The 16,018-nt window shown below is 31.4% G+C and overlaps 1 protein-coding gene across 2 annotated transcripts; it reads left to right on the forward strand.

Annotated features, from left to right (window-relative positions):
- The first annotated feature begins 2,005 nt into the window (after positions 1-2,005).
- Positions 2,006-15,414, forward strand: LOC127708700 (interferon regulatory factor 1-like). Of its 2 annotated transcripts, none has more exons than XR_007985350.1 (9): positions 2,006-2,511; positions 5,619-5,786; positions 6,048-6,397; positions 7,475-7,556; positions 8,249-8,353; positions 8,584-8,624; positions 10,898-10,964; positions 11,942-12,088; positions 13,447-15,414. XR_007985350.1 is itself a non-coding variant. In XM_052213818.1 (9 exons), the coding sequence occupies exons 1-8, from the start codon at positions 2,271-2,273 to the stop codon at positions 11,977-11,979; spliced, it is 1,092 nt and encodes a 363-aa protein (XP_052069778.1). In that variant the 5' UTR covers positions 2,019-2,270; the 3' UTR covers positions 11,980-11,995; positions 13,447-15,414. The 2 variants fall into 2 exon arrangements, 1 of the variants encoding a protein (XP_052069778.1); XM_052213818.1 differs by having other exon boundaries at positions 2,019-2,511; positions 11,942-11,995.
- Positions 15,415-16,018: the final 604 nt, after the last annotated feature.

A 16,018-nucleotide genomic window follows, 5' to 3' on the forward strand; every position in this document is an offset into this window, starting at 1 on the left:
AATAAGCATTGGATGATTAGAGCATAAACATTTGAGAAAGGAATTTAAAGTAATATTAGTTATGGTACCTTGTTTCCTTTTTTCGATGGTGTTGTCAGTTTACTGTTAAAAAATGAAACCATAATAGAACTTTTAAGTCAGATACCTATGGAGAAAGGGGTTCTAACTCTTATTACCTAATGAGCATTTTTAAGATAGTGACGTTGTGTCCTACTAGCAGCAAAAACCATCAGAAGCCTGCATTTATGTGAAAAAAAGACTTCAGAATTGTAGTTTTCAAAAGGAGAAAACTCCCTCTTAAAAAAATGGAAGATTATTCAAACACTGGTATATACTCCAGTAGGACATTCGTTCGGCATCTGCCATCAACGAAGAATTCCTTCTAAATCAGTGGATGAAATTTTAAATGAAATAATGAATCTCCCACCTTTTGATGGCGTAACATGCACCTGCAATATATTGAACACATTTATTTGGAATATTCCATAACAAATAAGGACTTGTGCTCCGGCGCAACTCCTCAAGAAAATGGATTAAAAAAATAAACCATTAAAAGGATGATATCTCATTCGCAGTTTGTCAGTTTTACTTTGTAGGGTGATATCTCATTCGAAGTTTGTCAGTTTTACTTTGTAGGGTGATATCTCATTCGAAGTTTGTCAGTTTTACTTTGTAGGGTGATATCTCATTCGCAGTTTGTGTATAGGGTGATGTTTCATTCGCAGTTCCTGATGAACCAAGGATTTGCATGATAACTCTAATCAGTTATCAAGTACAAACTGCAGCATGCACCTTCTTTTTTATTTTCGGTAGAATGGATTTCGATATCATATATTTAAAGCAGTATTTCAATTGCATTTATTTTTTATGAGGGAGGGGTTATTATTTTTGAGCTCTGGCAACTGATAATAATTGTTGTCTTCAAATTGGAACCCTTACTCGTTCTTCAATCTGCAAAACAAGATAAGTAAATAAATTAACGAAACAAAAATAACTACCCTCATCTGCATATTATTATATATATATATATATATCCTTCCTTAACATTGATAAAACAATCGGTGTCCGTTGAACCGTCTGGTGAGACGGAAACTATCGCTTAATTTAAGTAAGTGATTGTACGAGATGTAAAGTAGGACACTTAGGTTTTGTACAACAAAATTCACAGATTTTATAGACACATACCTTGTTTACTACCTTTTCAAATTTCCGTGGCAACTTTAAAAGTAAAATATAATTTTTTTTTCTTCACCTAAACCAAAGGGAAAAAGACGAACGAGAACGAGAAAATCGCTGAAAACTGTCTAAAAACTCCAGAATAATGCAAATTGTACTATCAAATGGCACAAATAACTATCCCTAATCCGAACAGGACTGATTTGTATATTGGTTTCTATACTGCTATTGCATTGCAACTTTTAGGAGCTCAGGGTTAGTTGCAGAACCTCTCCAGGTGTCGGTTTTAAGCTTGTTGAAAAAAAATTATCCATTGCATGTGTATTTTAGGAGATCAAGGTTAGTTGCAGAACCTCTCCAGGTGTCGGTTTAAAGCTTGTTGAAAAAAAATTCCATGCATGTGCAAGGAAAAAACCGAACCAATCTATTTGCTTAACACAAAGACAAAAGTTTGTCAATAAATCAATATACATTTAGTTTTGATTCTAAGCATCAAGTAAAACTCTTATTAATTGTGAATAAAGAGCTCGACGACGAGAAAAACTTTTACCTACTTTTATATAATACAATAACAAATGAGTTGCACTTGTATATTTAAACATAAAATACACTTCCTTACATCTGAATAGTTAATATAAAAGTCCCAGCTTACATGCGTTTTATAATATCGATCAACATTGACATTGAATATACCAAAACAAAACAATTCAGCGTTTCCTATTATATTTCTGCATGTTCAGAAAATATAATAATGTCAAAGGTATATTTATTGACTTTGCTTTAAACTTATCTCACGTGTCATTCTATGTATACGTATGTAATATTTAACATGTTAATTATGCATGAGTTACGTCAGGTCAAATTGCATAGTTATCTGTCTTAGCCAGATAGATTTTCAAGAAATCAAATGTAATTTACCGGAAATCAGACTCCTTTTATAAAAATGAGCTTCTGTTTTTGTAAAGTGTTAGTTTGTATTACAGAAAATTAATTTTCTATATGTTTATTGACTGAAAATTCTAAACGATAAACTCCTTCCTATCATTGTGTGATCACAGATATATTTATCAACGTAGATACAAATATTTCCCCACATGTGCGGTGCATGTACACACGACAACACGATTGAAATGTCCTCACGACCCATTAGACCCGTTGAACGACAGCGAATGAGACCATGGCTCGAAAACCTCCTTAACAATAGATCTGTTGAGGGTCTAAAATGGACCGACCAGAAAATGAAAATATTTGAAATACCATGGAGACATGGATCTAGACATGGCTGGAATCAAACTAAGGATGCAGACTTGTTTGAGAGATGGGCTAAACACACAGGTATGACATTTTTTCTCGTACATGCTTTGATTATAGAACTCGATATATATCAAAAGTTTTCTGTATGTTTGAATAAGAATAGATGTGGATATACGTCAATGAGACAGCCATCCAACGACAAAAACAACAAAAAAGACATGAACATTTTTGACGTCTAGTATTTACCATTTACCATAAAAGAGTTCTGAGAAAGTTTACCATAAAAGGGGAGTCTGAAGTTTTCCTTTGTCAAAATTTTCTCATAAAAATTATGAAATACATCAATAGAAATAAATAGTTAATCTTTATTGAAAGACGATAACCTCATAAGTCCTAACTTAGGGAACAACCATTTAACATAAAAAAGGGGGTGATTATTTTTACAAACAACAACAGAAATTGAGTTCAAGAATTGCTTGAACAATCCCAAGCTTTACGAGAAAATATACGAGACAATATTTACATATCTGACTTGCTTTATTTTGAACGTAAGGTTGTCTTTGGTGGCGCATTCATGTGGTGTTTTTTTTTTTTTTTTTTTTTTTTTTTTTTTTTTTTTTTTTTGGGGGGGGGGGGGGTAGAGGATAGAGGACGTTATTTCATAGGAAAACACGCTCTCTTACTTTCTGAGCATAAATAAAATATTCAGTTTTGACTGGTAAGAAAAAAAATAACTGGGTTTGATCGTAGTTGAAAAAAAAAAGAAAAAAAACATGCCAATTGTTGAAAAAAATTCAAACCAATATGAAAAAACATACTCCCCGGCCCCTTTTGAAGTTAAATATGGTTGTTCTCCCTAATCTCCCTACAAGAAAAGAAAGGTCGAGATTTTAAGCACAAAACCATAAACAATATATATTTTGACTGGTCAATCACAAATTTTGAAATAAAAAAAAAGGATTTAATTTTTTTTTTTTTATATTGTCAAGGATAGAAGTTTTAAGCACAAAAATCAAGATATGTATTTTATTATTCCGATTTTACGTGATCACGAGAAAGAAAAAAATATAAAAAGAGGAAATGACTTAGGTGTTCTTTCCATTTTAGAATGTATTATCGGGTCATCCGAATGATGTTTTCCTGTTGGTGCCTTCAAGGTTTTGATTTAATCAAATGTAATGCCAACAAAATCCTTTCAAGTTTGTCCATTTGAAACAATGAATTTAAAAATTCAAAACATAATTTAAAGTTCAAAACATTTACCGGTAAGTGCGATTTTTAACTTTTGTCTAACATGTCTAAGTTTGAAAACAACACTGTCTTGTTTATAAATGCCAAATATTTTTCCAGATAATTATCAGATATTCATTTATATATTATAAGTTGTGATTTTTGTATTTTTCATAAATTGGGTTGTAAATTTCCGTCTTATTTTAAATATAGCGTTTTTCTTAAAAACAAAAATAAAATTAATAGTCTATTAAATGTATTTTGTTTTTAAGAATAATGCTATTTTAAAATCTTTCTTCAACGTAACTTTTTACTACATCTAACCATGAGCCATTATTTGTATTTTTTTCAATCTGCAAAGCGTGGACAAAGGACCTGTATTTTAACCAGATTGTCTGTTTTTAATTTGAATTACCCTAATGTTTGTTGATAACTAACTTTATTTTCCGATTAAGAATCGAAGAGCCAGTCTAAATAAATCTGATAATTTTCTGTAAAATCAGTACTACTAAATTCTTAGTCTGGGAAAATTGACTGAGCAATCCCTGTAGTACAATAGACTGATTTGTGTGATTTTGAAGATATCATTGTCATTATGATAGCAAAGAAAATAGCAGGGTAACAAAGTTAACAAAGGAACGCTTTTTCAATCTAGCATTACAGATTAAAAACAAAGACTGATGTGCACCAAAAACACAGGCATGTGCTTCCCGTAGAAGGTTGGTCTATTCAGGCCTGTACTTCCCATAGTAGGTTGGTCTATCCAACTAATAGTAGCGGTGAAATTAAGCCCCAGTGAATTGTTCAAATCTTCATTTTACTCTTTTGTTCAATTCAAAGTTTCATTTTTTGTCGACCATCTATTTCTCGCGAGAATTTGGGACCTCTTTCTATGATGTCTACATTTAAATTGATAACTCTTGTTAAAATTTTGATGCATTTTGTTTCTTTACTTTTATTATTATTATTATTATTTTTATTTGTTAATTTTCAAAACTGACGTTCTGTCATTAACATTTAAATCAGAAATTAAAAAGTCGCAAAATGGGGGTTCCATTCTTCCATTAATATATATACGCAGTCGCCAGACGAAACATTTAGAATTTATTAAAAATATTGAAAAATTGGTGCTGCACAAAAAAAGGAGAAGATTCCGTCAAGTTACAATTCACACCTAGAAAATATTCCATTTTTTTTAATTGGGCTAATTTTTAGCACAATTTCAAGATTATGTAGAGGCCATGATATGGCCCTTATTTCAGAGGTAAATATGTAAATAAAAAAAAAGACATGTAGATATTCAATGTCTAGTTCTTCCCTGATGTTCGATGTCTAGATATTCCCTGATATTCAGATTTGTACAGCTGGCATCGGTTTGTTGAAGAATTTTCCGTATTTATCTCTATTTAGCATTGAAAATTAAAATATATATATAAATATATATATAATAAAACGATTTTTTTAAATTAAATAATTTATAGAAAGTCCTTCTTCACAAAATGCATTTTTCACGGTAAGCCTCATTGGCAAAAGAAAGTAAATGTTGAAGGAAAAATATAGTATTATTATGGAAAAACTGATACAAGAAAAAGGGAAAAGGAAAATAATTTCAACTGGAATGGTTTAATTGACAATAACTATTTTTTCGAAAAATGACATAGTCTTTATATATATTTATCAAAAAAATGAAAATTGTGAAATGTTAAAAATATATTAAATTGTTTTATTTCGGATGTCCATATTTGAATGTTTATCCTGTGGCAATTGCAAATTTGCACATATCTTTAGTTAGAAATTAAATAATATATTATAATTATATATAGAACCATTTATATTTATATTTTAAATGAAAAGAAAAAGAGATGGAAAAATAGACCTCTTATTGTCTAGCATTCATTTGGGTTTCCCAAATACAAACTTGGTTGGTTATGCACACAATGACTGTTCTGATATTGCAGGACGATTTGAAAAAGGAAAGCCGAATCCAAAGAAATGGAAAGCAAATTTTCGATGTGCATTACATAGTTTGACGGACGTCGAAGAAGTTATCCCCAGGAAAACTGACCGAGAAAGTAAATGTACTAGAGTGTATCAATTTGTGGATGATACCAAACAGAAAGCACGTGGTGGGTACTGACACGGCTTGTCACCTTTTTTTTTTTAAAACATTTTAGTTGTAGTAGTAGACAGGTTCAGCATCTTAAAAATAAATGATTCTGAGGGAGTTGAGCTGTTATGGGCTATATATTTTTCTTTTCAACTTCAATCGAAGACAATTTCTGTCTGCCTTCTAAAGTTTTTATGTTTATAGCAATTAATAAATGAACAGTTCTCTTCTTTTTTTATTAAGAGTGAATAAAAAAGTTTCACGTTTTTGTTTAATTTAGAGGGACGCCGGCTGTACAGACGACGAAAACTGTCATCAGAATCCGATATTTCATCTAAAAATAGTGCAGACAGTACTATAACATCATCACCAACGAAATACACGAGCGATGATGATGTGTCCTCCTCCTCTCCTGAATACAACATTACCAGAGATGCAAAGAAACGCAAGATAGATGGAGATCTTACTAAACATTCCAATTGTAACAAGTACACGTGTATTGAGAAAAGTGAAGCAAAATCACATAAATTAAAGTACAGTCCACACCACGTAGCATCCCAAGGACCAACCAATGAACAAATTCTACCACTCCCAGATTCTACATCTCAACTAGATTTTAAGATTTTTCTGGTATGTTGACAATGTGAAAAGATCAGTTAGGTTCAAGTTATACAATAATTATAGAATATAAAGATGTGAATTTCCCCAAAATTTTAACCCAATCCTTCACCATCTTCGCTAGCCAAGGGTTACGATCCAGTCTGGACTGAAGATGACCCTTCACCTGCATAGGATTTTTATACTAATGTCATTTTAAAAAGAGGTTGGGGCCAATTTCCCAAAAATTTTAACCCAATCCTTCGCCTGCATGGGATTTTCATAATAATGTCATTTCAAAAGGAGATAAGGGTCAATTTCCCCTGAATTTTAACCCAATCCTTTGTCAGTATGGGAATTTCATACTGAGGTTATTTTCGGAAAGTCATTTAAGCTTTACTAAAATTTACAGGCTTTACTAAAATTTACAGGCTTCATGAACATGGACATGTAACCTAAATATAAATGTTTAAAGATAGCTACAAATGAATCTATGTTAATTCTGAAGGGTCAGAGTAATTTACATTTGACTTGCTGGAAGCCAAAAAAAAAATCAGACATGAACACAATTTTGTTTTCTGAACGAAATAAAAACTGGTGTACGTATGACTAAACTGGTGTTATTATTTTTTTTTCGGGAAAAAAGTTGTCAGCTCTTTTAAATTATACCAATATTTGTTTGTTGTTTGTATATATATATGTCAGTTTTATATTTATGAAAACTTTATACGACTTCTTAAAATCAAGTAACCAAGACGCATATTTTCAAAAAAACAAAAGTATTTTATGAAATTCAGTCAAAACTATGACCAGCTTGTCGAGATTGGTTGATAACAATGTATGTTGGTTTTCCTAGATTATTTCTTGAAAATGACTTGCCCTACTTACATGTATGTTAGTTGTTACAAATTTATAGTTCTTTTTTTTTATTTAATAAGAAGTTTAATATTCCTCTGTTAGCATGCCGGTTCCTTGCTGTTCAGTATGGGTGCAATCTGAAAATTTCGAATAATAAATAAGGCAAAGAAGACCAAGTGGATTTTAATTCAGATTTTCTTGTGGAAGTAGACAGGTTTTCCTTAACTCTATAATGTTGCCCTCTATTTTTAGGATGGTATAAAAAAGGAATGTCCAGACACTGAAGTTACAGAAATCACTCTACCGTTCAAACCAACATTTGGAGATAACTTTGGTGAGCATATACTTTGTTTTCACTCCTGATTTCTAAATCATGTCCACTTGACCTTCAAAGGATGAACATTTTTATTTAAAAAATTTAGCAAACCAATTGATGATTTTAATTACGGTTTTTCTATGCACCATTCCATAATTGTGCTAGAACATATATATATACTGTAGATACATTTGTGTTCTAAAAGCATACAACTGAAATGGGATACAAGTTGAAGAAAAGGCTAACTAACGTGAGGCTACCCAAATTGCACCTATTTTGACAGTTTTTTCAAATACGTTTATTTATGATCCAGACAAAACTTTCCATTCTGTGTTTATTTTGTAGATGTACCCTTATTTACTATATAGTTCCACCAATTTAATTTAATTTTGAATCCATATTGAATCATAGAACCGACCTCCAAACAATCCATGATACCCTTCGGAAACTTGCAATTCCATATAATTGTCTGTATAGATTTTAATGTAATTTAATAATTCAATTATAAGCTAAAAAAAATAAAACCAATGATTTTTACATTAGTAATTTTAAAAAAAAATTTTAATTAAATTTACGATACTGTAAGATCTACTAGTTTTTCAACGGTCAGATGAACTCTTATAACAAAATTGGTGTGCATATTTTTCTTGTATTTCTAATGAAATAAAAATGATATAAAGCGACAGTTAGATACTTTTTTCATTTTTTAGATATAGAAATAGACCGAGGAGTTTTGCTCAACCATATGAGTGGGTTTATAATGATTCAAACTTCAGGGTGTAATGAATTTACAGGGTCAAGTGCAATGGATTCAGGTTAGTTTTGAAAATAAATGACTGCTCAACTTATTTCATAAATATTAATACAAAATAATGAAGTTTTACTATTAATTTAATTACTATAAATGACATGTATTTCAACTCTTTTTCCCTTTATTACATTTTGAACACTCGTGTAATTTATTTCAAAATAGCCGTCCACATTTTTTTATCAAACTGCACATGCAATTTATTGAGACGCTTTCAATCATTATCATTTATTACAGATACCAACATTCCTACATGCAACGTTTCAAATGATTTTAAGGTATGTTGACATCTCTTCTCATATTCTTATGTTTTCTCAAATGTATGATGGAATTATGTTCCAAAGCCACATTCGGCCAGTCGTCATTTCCGTTTATTAATTCGAGGATGCATGCAATGGGAAGGAAGGGTTGATCGCCACATGTTCCTATATCTGTCCCAAGTCAAAAATGTGTCAATGAATGCACGGTGTCTTTAGTTATATCCTAATGGGTTTTTTTTGCCTTAAGGGAATTTTGTATTGATGACAGACCTTTGATAATCTCTGTTAAATTTACTGAACTCAATTCCATTCATCTCTTTCTACTTTGAGAAATCAACGTATTCAAATTTCAAGCATTTGAAAAACACAAGAAACCTATGACAATTTTCAGTTTGTTTCTGTCTGGGTCCTGGATAAATGTTATAAAATATGTTCGTGTTGTAAAGTTAAAATTGATTGCTCATCAAAAGGCCATAAATAAAATATTGGCAAGTTCTATTAATTTCCTGATGTGGTTGTATTTTGCTCCTTCGTATGTTTTAACATACTCATCCAAACACTAAAAAATTGATTGCTCATCAAAAGGCCATTTAGCAAAATACGGTATTATCAAATGTTATTATAAATAAAAGAATTTCACAACAGAGTATGATGTTTACCAGATTTTGTATGTAATGAAGTATTGATAGTGGCATTTTATTTTAATTATCTTTTATTTGTTTTCCTATCATGAGTTACTTGCAAAAGGGAAAATAATAATTGATAAAAAAAAATCTAGTAGAATCCAGAATCATATTAATAACCCGAGCTATTAGTTTAGTAATATAGTGGCTCCTACTAAAATTTAGTACAAATCCTAGTACAAATCTGGATATCCCACTGTCTATAATAGCAGATAGTAGAATTCTGATAAGTACTAGATGTTTATTAGTATAAATAAGAATTCCAATTTCTACAAGTAGATATAGGATTCCAATTAGTACTTGGAAGATTCTCAATCCCACTGAATTCCAATTTGTAGTGTAACATAAAATTGAGAATGGAAACGGGGAATGTGTCAAAGAGACAACAACTCGACCAAAGAGCAGAAAACAGCTCAAAGCCACCAATGGGTCTTCAACGCAGCGAGAAAATCAGCTTTAGCTGGCCCATAAACAAAAATGTATACTGGTTCAGAGAAAATGGACGTCACACTAAACTCCGAAACATATAAATGACCCAAAAATAAGAAAAAACATACCAGACTAACAAAGGCCAGAGGTTCCTGACTTGGGACAGGCGCAAAAATGCGGCGGGTTTATTCATGTTTTGTGAGATCTCAACCCTCCCCTATACCTCTACCCAATGTAGAATAAACAAACACCCAGCAATACGCACAGTAAAACTCAGTTTAAAAGAAGTCCGAGTCCGATGTTAGAATAGGTAACATGATTAGTCCTAGGTTTACAAAGGAAAGATTATGACTTCAAACATGGACACATTTAACATTTATTCTTTTTGTTTTTCACGCCGATTGAGTTACAGTGGTGTAACTTGCTGACACATTTCCTATGTATTTGTATAAGGTTATGTACCATTACATACAATCACGGAACAACTGACTATAAAACCAACAAATCATATAACAGCACTCCTACTCTCTATATTCTAGAATAAACCAAGTCTTTTCAATCGTTTTGTAGTTTTAATATAGAATTCAAACCAAAAAGCTCTCCTAAAGGGGAATCCAGCGAAACTATATTGGCAAGGGGTGAAGGCACAACACAATACATAGAACAGTATTTATGTGGATTTTCAAATATGCTTCATTAGAAAGGACAGAAACAAAATAAATTCTTGCTCCTTGGTGAATTTAAACGATTTTCATTCTTTATTGTTTTCTTATTTCTGTCATATTCTTTCCATTCATCTATTTTTATATTTATGCCACCTGTAGGATTTTAATAAATAAATAGGCAAAAATCTTTCATGAATATTCCGTTAAAACAGCTATACCAGGATCGACAAACATGCTGCAATGGTATAATCGGAATGAAAAGACGAAATGAACCGTACGTATTCACAAAAAGTGTGCGTCAAGATTTTCCACGAATTAAAGGTGATCATGCAAGACTTAGCAAACACTTCTGTTATTTAAAAAAAAACAATCTGCCCTGAAAACGACTCAGTGTTCACTGTAGTTATTGTTAAATGCAATATACATTCCTAATGAGGGGTGACTTAACTTGATAGACGTCTCGGTTGTAAGGTTTTCTCTAGAATAATCTTAGGTTCAATTTACTTTTCTGTAGGAGGTGCCTCCATCTGGTAACGAAACATTCCTCAACGATTCCACTGATGATGATTGTTCAGTCCCAGGTAGGTGCAAACTATTTTTGCTTGAATAAAATCTTAATCGGGTACATGGTACATCTACTCATCGGCTAAATTGACATAACAATCTGAGTGGGTTAAACAATATAAGCATGGTCGAAACTAAAGTAAGTTCGTTTTCTCAAAAAATAAAATAAATCCTTTGAAGGGTATTTCACTGATGTTATCTAAGCATTATTTTTTACTCTAGCACTTTCACTTCTAATGTAAACAACTACACGTAGCCAAACGGACTTCAACAATGAGCAAAACCAATACAGTTTGTAGGCATTTAAAGGTTTAAGCTCATGCAATAGATTAATGGCTACTTGCTTGAAATGACGCATGGAGAATGTGGCGAGACTATATCAAATAGAAATTGAATACAATGGAAAAATGACTGGTTTCACCTGGGAAAAGTATTAATAAATACGTCCAGGTTTCAAAAGCAGATTCAATATCATGAACCCTTACGCAATCCTAAATACGACTCTAAAAGTGAAATTCTGATAAATGTAGGTTATTTTTTTTTACTTTTTATAAATCCCACAGGTTAACAGCAGTTTTCAATCTGTATTCCTTTTAAGTTTGCATTTATATTGTTTCTTGACTGCATATTTATGATGACTTATTGAATGGATTAAATTAAAATTTAAATTCTTTGGATTGAGTCCTCCATTTTTTTAATGACAAGTTAAATTTTATTGCCATCCTTACACCTATATTTTTTTTAAATTTGCATTTGAAAAGAAATAAATTGAGTGTTACCTCCTGCTACTATAATTAGCCATATTTGAGTTGTACTGATATTTTGTCATATAAAGCTATATATTCTGCACCAAATTTCAGGGGGAAAATAAATAAAAATTATTTGCTTGCACCTCTTTTTTTTGTATCCCAAGACCTCCCCTAGCCCCAGAAACTTAACATCAAATTTATGTGGCATACACAGCATGAAGCTTGATTTAAATTTTCTTTTGTAGGTTCCTCAGACAGTTCACCAGAATACACATGTTTGTGATGCCACCTATCAAAGGGTATGTTCAATGAATAACTCCATGTATTGTCTTAGTACCTAGCACAATAAAACTTCCACCAATGATAATGTTTGTGATGCCACCTATCAAAGGGTATGTTCAATGAATAACTCCATGTATTGTCTTAGTACCTAGCACAATAAAACTTCCACCAATGATAATGTTTGTGATGCCACCTATCAAAGGGTATGTTCAATGAATAACTCCATGTATTGTCTTAGTACCTAGCACAATAAAACTTCCACCAATGATAATGTTTGTGATGCCACCTATCAAAGGGTATGTTCAATGAATAACTCCATGTATTGTCTTAGTACCTAGCACAATAAAACTTCCACCAATGATAATGTTTGTGATGCCACCTATCAAAGGGTATGTTCAATGAATAACTCCATACATTGTCTTAGTACCTAGCACAATAAAACTTCCACCAATGATAATGTTTGTGATGCCACCTATCAAAGGGTATGTTCAATGAATAACTCTATGTATTGTCTTAGTACCTAGCACAATAAAACTTCCACCAATGATAATGTTTGTGATGCCACCTATCAAAGGGTATGTTCAATGAATAACTCCATACATTGTCTTAGTACCTAGCACAATAAAACTTCCACCAATGATAATGTTTGTGATGCCACCTATCAAAGGGTATGTTCAATGAATAACTCTATGTATTGTCTTAGTACCTAGCACAATAAAACTTCCACCAATGATAATGTTTGTGATGCCACCTATTAAAGGGTATGTTCAATGAATAACTCCATACATTGTCTTAGTACCTAGCACAATAAAACTTCCACCAATGATAATTTTGACTGAAAGTGAAGAAATATTCTGTACAAAAAGTGTATAGTAATATGAGGAAGTGCATGTATTTGTCAAGCAGCTTGTTAAAAAAATTATCATGCAGTATAAATGTCCTAGATGAAGATTGGAACTTAATACAAAGAAAGCAACATTCACAGGCAAAACATGTATTAATGGTATAGGTATATGTCAGGGTATAGATCATCTATACAAAGCTTAGTTCAAAATTTCATAAAATACTACATGTGATTGATGAGGGAAAAAGAGATATAGACATGATGGCATAGTTGAACCATGTACCATCTTTCCTTCTATTAAAGTAGGGTTGCAATTATTTCAAAAATGTGAATCTAAGCAGGGTTGCAATTAATTCTCAAATGTGAAAATAAGCAGGGTTTCAATAAATTCACAAATGTGAATCTAAGCAGGGTTGCAATTAATTCACAAATGTGAAAATAAGCAGAGTTGCAATTAATTCACAAATGTGAATATAAGCAGGGTCGCAATCAATTCACAAATGTGAATCTAAGCAGGGTTGCAATTAATTCTCAAATGTGAATAATATCTTCATGTTGGGTCTGCCATCACTGACAAATGACCAATCAAAAATAATTTTTATTCACTATTTCATGCCATTTCAGGAAACAAAACTACAGCAACAGAGAATGAAATCAAAGTAAATTAATTGATGTTATACAATGGATGAGGAACATCATTTGATAAAAGATAATATTGTTTATATGAAGAAGAGTGGAAGACATAAACAAGACTGAAAGATTTATCATTAAAATAGAATGAGTGAACCAGAAAGGGAAATAACTTGTTAATGTGTTCATGAACCAGCATGGATTGTAATTTGAATAGATGTGAACAAGAACCAGCATGGATGATAATTCAATAGACGTGAACCAAAGATTTGAAAATAATTTGTTAGATGATGTGATCAAGAGTGGATGATAATTCGTTGGATGCAAGGCAACAAAAATGAAAAATAATTTGTAAGATGTGAACAAGAGTGGATGATAATTTGTAGATGTGAACAAGAGTGGATGATGATTTGTTAGATGTGAACAAGAGTGGATGATGATTTGTAGATGTAAACAAGTGTGGATGATGATTTGTAGATGTGATTGGTAATTGATTGACACCAAAAAATTTGTATGTGAAACCGATGTTTCAGTCCTCAATCTTCAATGATCTCTTTTTTCGGTTATCTGTGATATTTGATTAGGATGCTATTGTACAGGAAAGATGAGTATTCCACCACATAATACCTGACATATGTTGCAAACCATTAGCCCAAAATCTTCATTACTATTCAGACTTGGTTTAGAAGTCTTCTTCATGTATTTATATCATAAACTTAAAATTTTTGTGAAATTTGAAAATCTTATATTTGAAGTCAATTAAGATTAAACATTACTTTGAAAAACTAAAGGCTTGAAGTCAATTTGAGGTTTGACAAATATTTTCATACATTCGTGTCATTACATGTCATGCATTAAAATTAAACATTTACCTTTGCATTGCTAAATAATTTTGTTGTTGAAAAAGATGAAATGTTAAAGAGTTAGTAGGTTAAAGACAAGGGAAAGGCACTGGATGAACACCTTGAGGAGTATCCAACTGTTTTGGTTGAACTGTTGATTTTATATTTGATTATTTTTTGAAGTTTAAAAATTATTTTTTTTTTTTAAAATGCAGTGAAAAATTTCTTAAAATCCAGTACAAGATTGAACTAAGGGAGATTGAAAAGATTTAATAGGGTTGCCATTGATATTGGATCTGTAGACCTATTGTTTTGTTGATACAGGCGCTGTGGACATCTTACAATAAGTAAAGTGTAATAATAAAATCAATCTTTGGAATTTCCATAAGTTTTATCTGATGAGTACCCGTTATTAAAATTTTTACAACCTGATGTACTTTGAAGCATTATTAATGATATCAAAGTGAAAATTTAACAAGCAAATAAATTAATGGATGTCCAGTGTAGCCACAGATAGGGCTGACATTTAAAGGAATTAAGATTTGTCAGGATACAAGTTTACAGTTAAATTATGTTCTTATTTCTTTATTGAAAGCAGTATTATGTGGGTTTTATTAGAAACTTTAATAGTGTTAAAATATTCCAGTACCTGTGATAAAATTGATTAGTCATTTCCAAATCAACCAGTACACTAGTTTATTGTAAATTTGAGATATAGATAAGAATTTTCTAGTATTTCGCTATTCTTTGATTTCAACAAAAGATATCTATGAGATTAGATTTTTTCCTGAATTATTTCGATCGATCTTGCATAATTTTGTTAATTTCCATTTATCCACATTAGTTTCTTGATACATATCATATTTCCATTGCTAATTGTTTACTTTGTTATGCATGTACATTTAAATTTTAATGAACCTAATATTACAACAGGTATCACAGTTACCTATAATGATCTATTCATAAAAAAAGCATATATATCAGTTTATTTTGTTGGCCATGACTTTGTGTTGACTCAGGTATTTGTGGTGGATTACTATGGTGAATTTCATTCTCACAACAGCAATAATCTACTGCTATGATCTGTTATCTATTTGTTCATTAAATATTTTTTTCTGTAGTGATTTGTATTTAATTGGTATATGGGAGACATTTCTTCAGTAGTCAAAACTCCTGCCTGATACAGCCTTATAACTCTCTCTAATAAACTGCTTCGCTGAGCGCAGCTGGATACGCCCGCAAAGGTCCAACCCTGAACAGTTGGGGCAAAAATGGACACAATATTCAAGCTTGATACAGGTCTGAATTTGGATTGTATTTAAATATTTTACATATTATAGGTTTCTAATAAATCTAGTCAAAGAACTTGAAATTGGTTATATGAATTGAATTATTTCTTGCTGTTGTGTAATACACTGTGCTGTTGCGCAATACTTAGTAAATCTGTTTTCAGACTATAAACAAATAAAGTTCAATTAATTCTCAATGTCATATTAGAAATTTATGAAAATCAAAAGGGAGCTTACATCAATAGATATAAACAATTTACCAAAGTTTCATGAGAATTGCTGACAGCATTTTTGAGTTATTGTCCGAAAACTGGAAAATCCCCCCTTTTTTAATGAATAAAACCCCATAACTCAGAAATGTAAAATGTAAAATTTATAAAATTCTAAAGGGAGCTTACATCAATAGAAATAAACAATTCACCAAAGTTTCATAAG

This window comes from Mytilus californianus, unplaced genomic scaffold (genome assembly GCF_021869535.1).
Source record: "Mytilus californianus isolate M0D057914Y unplaced genomic scaffold, xbMytCali1.0.p SCAF_7, whole genome shotgun sequence".
NCBI lineage: Eukaryota > Metazoa > Mollusca > Bivalvia > Mytilida > Mytilidae > Mytilus > Mytilus californianus.

Coding starts and splice junctions, on each gene's coding strand:
- LOC127708700 (XM_052213818.1), top strand. CDS start 2,271: ATGTGCGGTGCATGTACACACGACAACACGATTGAAATGTCCTCACGA. Junction 2,512..5,618: donor GAGATGGGCTAAACACACAG/GTATGACATTTT, acceptor CTGATATTGCAG/GACGATTTGAAAAAGGAAAG. Junction 5,787..6,047: donor TACCAAACAGAAAGCACGTG/GTGGGTACTGAC, acceptor TGTTTAATTTAG/AGGGACGCCGGCTGTACAGA.